The 7,982-nt window shown below is 31.9% G+C and overlaps 1 protein-coding gene across 1 annotated transcript; it reads right to left on the bottom strand.

Moving 5' to 3' along the window:
- Nucleotides 1-887: 887 nt before the first annotated feature.
- Nucleotides 888-7,347, bottom strand: LOC129946535 (uncharacterized). The gene is made up of 2 exons (XM_056056756.1): nt 6,964-7,347; nt 888-1,585 (listed from the first exon to the last, which is right to left on the bottom strand). The coding sequence occupies exons 1-2, from the start codon at nt 7,136-7,138 to the stop codon at nt 1,050-1,052; spliced, it is 711 nt and encodes a 236-aa protein (XP_055912731.1). The 5' UTR covers nt 7,139-7,347; the 3' UTR covers nt 888-1,049.
- Nucleotides 7,348-7,982: the final 635 nt, after the last annotated feature.

Genomic DNA, 7,982 nt, shown 5'->3' with positions numbered 1-7,982 from the left:
ACAAATCGGACCCATTACAATAACTTCCTATGGGAAGTTAAAAAGTTTAAAATGCAAATTAACGTTTTCCAATAGCCTAGTTTAAGTTTAATATTTTATAAGAATTTTGTATGAGAATTGTTAACGTTAGTATTTAACAAGTTGTAATAATAACACTTTAACAATGTACTTCTGCGTGAAATGCCCCAAAATATGACATATTAGGAAATCTGTTGGAATCTTCGAATGCTTTAATGTGTAGGAAGTCGTCCAAATTAAATAGTCAAGCCATATCTTGCTGGACAACAGTGTTATGAAATATTTTAATAATTCAAGTAGAAGCCCTTTAAATATGTAAATGTAAGGTTAAGATACACATTATATTATTTCAATTTTTTCAGTCCCCTTTAGAGAACATTAATAAGAATTTTTAAGCGGTGCTCAAAAACTCATCTGTTAATGTTAAGTGTGTGACCACGAACATCTTCCCTGTTTAAATGTATAGATACGGCCTTGATTGCAGGAATTTTTTTTTCATTGATTTGATTAAAGAAATAAACAGATATGCAAAACCTAGCATGAATAAGGAATGATTTAGTGGTAAGCTAAATTTTTTTAAATGTGGGAAAATAATGCGGGTCCCTAATTGCAACTACTGTAACTCATATCGTGCAGTGATTATGTATGTTTCCATAAGAGAAGCTTAAATTTGTGTGTGCAAATTAAAAAAAAGAAAACCTGTGTTATTATAATTAAAATAAATATTTTTTACTTACTCTATAAAGCACACACCATTTCTTAAGTCCAAGAATCTTCCTAACTATATTCAATTGCAAAATTGTATTTACAGCATCGTTGCAAATATTTTTTTCAAACAATAAAAACACGTTAATTTTTGTTCATTTTTTTTTTAATCAAAAGAATTAAATTTGTATGTACAATAAAATGCTACATATATTTACATAAGGGAATTTGTATTTTGTTTGATAAAATTGTCTTTGAATTTAATATTAAATAAGGTGCGCTGAAAAATAGTACATTATCTATAATAAATTAGTACAACGTGACACTTACTTGCCATTGCCCGAATTATCATTAGCTGGATTTTTTTCCCCAGCCTGGCTAACAAAAGTATCAGTTGTTGTTTTAACAACGTAATTCTTAACCAATGAATTAACTGGGCCTACAACGAGATTTTGAAGTTCAGAGAATGTTGGTTTCGGAGTTGGTGGATTTTGATCGTTATTGTTAGCAAGTGCTTCTTCGATTTCGGATTCTGGAGAAGATGTTCTCAAACTATCAACATCGGAAGAAATGGTTGGGCTGTCCTTATTTTTGGATTTATTGTGTTGCTCTAAATTATCCATTTCTGGTGGTCGTTTTGTAGCAGAAGAAGAAATACTATCTGTTAGAATTCCTTGTGTTACAGCTTGTGTTAAGTTTTTGTTGTTTATGTCTAGGAAGCTTTTGACATCACTTTTTACTGCAGAAACAGTTTCATCTTTTAAATCTGATAAATTTGTATTTTCAATTGATATGTCCTTAAGGTTTTTTAACTCTGGTTCTTTTATCGATTCAATAACTTTTTCCACAACATCTGGTAGATCTATAAAATGAAATAAATAAATAGATTAGTGATGAAAAATATTAATAATAATTTAAATTAGAGTTTATTTTAGAAGTTAGGTAACCAACTTCATCATGATTTTTGAACAGTACGAAAACTCACTTAAAGGTCTAACTGATGAATTTTCGGTCTGAAAAGGTTTGCCGTGATTTATGTGTTAACTAAAAAATCTAAAATGGCCAACACGTATTAAGTTTCTTGCAGATAAAGTGGTGAAGTTTAGTTAGAAGTTATGATTAATTTTAAAACTATAGAGAATTCAAGATCGGCTCTACAGATTCTTAAAAAAGTCGACAACATTAAAAACAAAAACACTATTCCTAATGAAATACTAGTATTAATGTGCACTTTTATTATTACTTTCATTCATAGTACAATTAAGAGGAAGCCTAAAAATTCATGTGCTATCACAATTGGCCATTAAATTTGCCTAAGTGTGTCCGTTTCCATCATGGACAGCCACTTTAACCTAACCTAACCTAACCTAGCACAATTAAGCTATTACAGCTACATATATGAAGTGTTTGAATACTGATTTTGAGCATTGCAAATGAAGTCATTAAAAAATATTTTGTGTTTTTGTATTACTTGTTTTCTTTAATTACCATTTAGCATTGCTGTGTTTAAATAACACACAAACCCCACCTTTAAAAGAAGCTAAACAGTTTTACAACTAAATAAATTTCTTCAACTGAGATTTCATTTAAAGTCACACAAAAAATTATCTACCAAATAGACTATACTAGCATGCTTTTATAATGAATCTTCCTATAATCTTTGCTGAAAATGTTTTGTGAGAAACTAACAAAAAAAAAACTAAAAACCTCGAATGAAGAAATCTTGCACCTTGAAGGCAAAAATGAAAGAAAGCAATTTGATATTTTGATTTTCAAATCTTTCACCATACAAAAATAAAATGGGTGAAGCAACAGCCCTAGGGCATAGTGACTTGCAACTCTCAACCATTCCTCTGTGCGAGCACTGTTGTCAGTGATGGAAGGGACCTACAGTTTTAAGCCGAATCCGATCGGCAAATTTGAGAAAGTACTTTTCATGAGAAGAACTACTCTTGGAGAATTTGTCAATGCCTCGCAAGAGGCAGTACCCGTGAAAAAAACTTTAGATGGCATAGGCAGAGTTCGACTCAAGACCTCCAGCATGACCATTATTTTGATTATCACTTATTGCTTATTCTCCTCTAGCTGCAAGGTTATAATTATGAAGAATTGCTACTAAATAAAAATGGTGCCTGTCATATTTTTTGCCAAATTTGACGTTTCACAATCAGTGTTACCAGTCGTTACAAACATGCCTTCAACATTGGGCAGCAACATAAGGGACTTCATTTGCAGTCAACTGCTTTCTTTAAAAGTACATTTTGACAAAGGCAACTAGTTAGTTATTAAAGTGTCATAAACTTCAAATTCGGAACTTTACTTCAACAACCCAATTTTTAGATGATCGTGTAACAACCACTTAGAACATAATTGTCTACAAAAACCCTTCTCAGAAAATCTACAATATTAAATAAATATAACTTACTCCTTTACCAATTTTACAATTTTAATAAAGTTCAGCTTTTAGTTAAGAACAATCGGGATTAGCCGTCATTTTGACATACATAAGTTCAATTGACTTAAAAGTTAAGGAGATATTTATTGACTAACATTGGGCAGGTTCAGGCAACACAAGGGTCTTGAAAGTAAGGCAAGTTTAAAGTATTTGATTGGCTAATTGCCAAAAAGTTGCCTTCCAATTAAGGCAACTTTATTGGAAAGTTGACTAGAAAGCTAGTCAAGACAAAATTTCGGAATTTCAGACATTTTTTCCTAAAAATTTTCTGGCGTTTTTTCCATTTACAGAAATGGAAAAAAGGCACAAGAAAAATATTTGGAAAAAAAGCCAGAAATAAAATTTCTGGCGTTTTTTCAGAAAACTGTATTTTGTATAAATTGTTGTAATAAATAAACAGTTTTGCTACACATTCTTTGTCTCTATCATCTATTGTAAGAATTATTGTTTAGTTGCTTTCGCGAATTTATCATTGACACTTGACGTTGTGAAAAAAAACATGCAACGTTGTGTTGTTACTGTGCAGACATATGAAAATATGCTCGGAGTGCAACTTAAAGTTGCGAGCTCCAGCAGTTGCAGATTCAAACGAAAATTACAAATGTCCATGCTGCCGGGAAACCGTGGCACACACTCTGCAAGTTTACATTTAGTAAAAATATTTTGTTCTTTTCTATTTTTTTAAATAAATTGTTACAAATACAAAAAAATTATTGAAAACTTTAGTAATTTTTTGCGTGGCAGCCACGACGTAACCGGGGCTGTTTTTTCCTGTTGTGATAAAATGTCTACAATATTGACCATGTAGCGACTTTTAAAATGCAAAACATTTTCTGCCTTTTTGTCCAAATTGATATTAAGAAATTAGGCCAGAATATATCAATTGGTTTTCTGGCCTAATTTCCATTTTGGTTTCTGTTTTTTTCCATTTCTGTCTGGCACAATTTCCAATGTTTCTGGCTTATTTTCCACAAAAAATTCTGGCCCCGGAGCTTCCACAAACAGGGGGCTCCTACAATAGAGACTTCAGAAAATGTTTGGTTAAAATTCTAAGTAATAAACACTAGTCACATATTTTCCTTTGATATGTATTTTTGTGCTCTTTACCTTTGTCTACAACCTACAGTACTTTGTACATACATACATGTTTAATTCTTTGACTTCGTGCAGAATTTGTACACATAGCCAGTACAGAGCGGCACCGAATTATGATTGAGAAATTATCGGAAAAGAAAAGCCTAAGTCAACGGCTATTCGGAAATCTAAGAAGCTTTAACCAGCATATCTTCGAATAAAGAAAAAAGACATCGTGAGGAATGAAGCAAAGCACCTTCTACAGAAGATGAGTGGTCTCGAAAGCCGAAACCGTTTTGTTTGCAACATTTTGAAACGATATCTTGGAGCGATTCAACGCTACAAAAAAGATGTTGCAAGACCCGAAAATGATTCTTGAATCGTGCACTAGAATCATTGAAATCATTCGTGGAATCTAAACAAAATGATTTTGATAAATACGAGGAAGCAGTCAAAATAAGTCCCATACTGATGAATATATACAATCACGCACCCGCACCAGAACGAGAAATGTGAGGTTCAATCCGCTCGATTACGGGAAAGCTTAAGACGAAAATCTGTCACCCAAGAAAAAATACAAAGTATCCGCCTTTATTCCAGTGATTGACCAGCTATCTGTTTTTCTTACTGAAAGATTTCATGCCTATGAAGCTGTACGTTCGAGATTTGGATTCCTGAATCACATCGAGAAGATGGATGCTGAAAATTTGCACGATGCAGCAGAGGTATTGGTGAAAGTGTATTCGTATGATTTAGAGCCCAGTCACTGTAATAAGTTGGTTCAATTTGTTTCTTTGATTGACTCATACAAAAAGGAAAAGGGCTATAGAACAGATGAATCGCCTGAACTATTTTACTACCAAATTCTCGAAAATCAAAATTTCTGTGCTACATTCAAAAACCTCGAGATTTCATTGAGAATGTATTTGGTTTTGATCGTAACAAATTGCACTGGAGAGCGCTCATTTTTAAAAATGAAAATTATAAAAAATTGGGTTTGAACCACGATCGGACATAACCTTCTATCGCAGCTTTCTAGCATTGAAAGTGATTTACTCTGGATAATCAGAAATCATCAACGATTTTTCGGCGAAAAAAGCTCGAAAGGTTCCGTACGTTAACCCTAAAATTAAATTTTAGATAATTCTTTTTTTCGTTTATATTTATATGTGTTTTTTTAATACTAAAGGAATCTACTTGGTTTCACAATAAATTATTTATTGAACAACTCGAGAGAAGAAAAATAGTTTACTTTATTTGAATTTGGGTGAGGGGGTTTTCGCTTCTTTATTGCCACGAGGCCTCTGGACCTCTAAATCCAGCCTTGGTTAAACGAATTAAGCTGACTACAAATGAAGTCCCTTACTTTTCCGTAAAGTTGTCTTAATTGGAAAGCAATTTTTTGGCAGCAGGCCAATCAGATACTAGAAACCTGCCTAACCTCCAATTCCTAAGATCAATTTTTCTTCAAACATTATTGGGTTCACCCATGGGTTAGTGAATATACAAAAGGTTTAATGTTCGTTTCTTCTTTCTTCCTTTAAAAGCCAAAGCATGAAATGTATATTTAGTAAAATTTGCTTGAGAGGCAACAAGAGAATCTAAAAACGAATATGAAAAGCTGAGGACACTGTCATCGGCGAAACAATTTAGTGGGTTAGAAGTCTAGGGAATCATTTATAAAAATAAGGAAGAGTGTCGGAGACAAAACGGAGCCCTGGGGCATACCAGTATTTATTTTATGGATATCGTTCCTCATGATATTTCTCAAGTTGAGAATTAATCAGCAGCGTTTCTATAAGCTTGAAAAGAAGGGACGTAAGTGCAAATGGACGATAGTTAGAGGGTGAACAGGATTCACCCTTTTTAGAGTCATAGAATGATTTCCAATATAATAATGTTGAGAATTGTAAAAATATCACAAATAAAACTGTACTTTGATATAAAATCTCGTTACGAGTTAATCGACAAAAGGCTAAAGCAAAAGTCAATAACTTAAGGAATAATTTTATATTCAAAATTTGATTGCAACTATTTTTTGTAATTTACATACTACATACATGTGTATGTACAATTTACATATGTATGTATTGTGCAGGTGATTCTGTGGGGTTACATGTTGTTCATTGATTTTCTTTCAGAATTTACCTCATACATTTATTTTTGGAATAATTTATTGTTAAATATTTTATTGCGTGAAAATGTTCCCTTCGCTTTGACGATCACGAAAGTTGCTGTTGAATGGCTATTTAAGTGTTTCATCCATAATTCCTTGATACTTTTGAAAAATTCTCACATTCATTTAAGGATTTTTGAACATTTTCAAAAAACTTTTCTTTCTTTGTATCATTTACAGTTCAAATAGTTATTAATAATTTTACCAAATGATATAAAAATACTGCTTGTAATGAAAACCATTAATTCGTCATTATGTTCACAAACTTTTAGTTGCCTACATTATGCATTTTTAATTTGTAACGGAAGTCAATTACGTAGGTAGGTACACGGATACGATTCGGAACTTAAATTAAAACAAGCAGGGGTGTTTTCTAACAGTCTTGAATACAAAATAATATATATTAAATACAGCAAATATGTTAAATATAGTTAAAATAGCCAAGAAAGGTAAAGCAATCAGTAAGAATGTATTAAATATAATATGTTGCATGTTATTAATTGCTTATTTTATAACAACAACAAAAAAAACATACCTTTTAGGATAAGTTCTGGTTTTGGAAGAGAATCACTTGCAGGAGCAAGAGCTGGTTTCAATGAAATATCACTAGTTGCAGGAACCATCGGAGTACTCCCAGCACAACCCATTTTAGAGAACTTTATATTATTAATATGGGATATAAGGGTTTTACACTTAAAAGCCTTTGGCATTAAAAAGTAAGGAATCTAAGAAGAAATCGCTTTTCTGTCCACGCACAAAGAATTCAAAAAATATATTATTATTCACTTTTCACTAAATATGCATAAATCTTATATTTGTTATAATCCTAGCGAGCTTAAGATTTCGATGAGGTCATACAGCCTTAAGAAACATACTGACCATAACAGTTGTTAGCAAGTACCTGCCTTCTTACAAATCGTGCACAACCTTCAGGTCTTGTTTTAAATTAAAAGAAAAATTATAGTCCTTTATTTTTGTGAAAGCTTACCTCTTCATTCATTAAGTTATGATTTTGAGCACAAAATGGAAAGTGCCATAGTGGCAGCCACATGCGAAATAAATTGTTATAGTTGTTCGTTAGTTATATTTCGAAGATGTTAATTTAAAAAGCTCTCTCTCTTGTTCTTGCAATCGTAGGTATAGGTAATAAGTTGATTATTTGTTTTGACATCTTTTGTATAAAACATAATTCACATGCGAATTTCGACTCACTTAGTTAATAGTGGTATGGGAAATATATTCAAATAGCTTACAGCGGGGTAGGCAGTCTGCATTACTGGTACGAAAATTATATTTGAAAAAAAGTTTAGATTTTTTATATCATGCTGTGTTCCTACATATAAGTGGTAATATAATTAGGGGTACTTTAAATCATTCATAGGCCTCGAAAATATCAATTTATTCTTTAAAAAAAAAAAGGTTAATTTCAAACTGTAAATAACAATTAATAATTCTATCCGTAACATACTGAAATAGGTTGTAAAGTCTAATACTCTTACCACTAAAAAAGGTTGTATTTTAAACAGGTTACCACCAAACAATTGGGCAGTTTTT

The sequence above is a fragment of the Eupeodes corollae genome, chromosome 2 (assembly GCF_945859685.1).
Source record: "Eupeodes corollae chromosome 2, idEupCoro1.1, whole genome shotgun sequence".
Taxonomy (NCBI): domain Eukaryota; kingdom Metazoa; phylum Arthropoda; class Insecta; order Diptera; family Syrphidae; genus Eupeodes; species Eupeodes corollae.
The sequence above is the reverse complement of the archived record's forward strand: the minus strand, read 5'-3'. Positions and strand labels throughout refer to the sequence as shown.

Bases quoted from the DNA above. Each gene is read 5' to 3' on its own strand.
- LOC129946535 (XM_056056756.1), bottom strand. From the start codon at position 7,138: ATGCCAAAGGCTTTTAAGTGTAAAACCCTTATATCCCATATTAATAAT. The intron at 1,586-6,963 runs GTATGTTTTTTT...TTCATTTTATAG, and splicing joins ACCAGAACTTATCCTAAAAG to ATCTACCAGATGTTGTGGAA.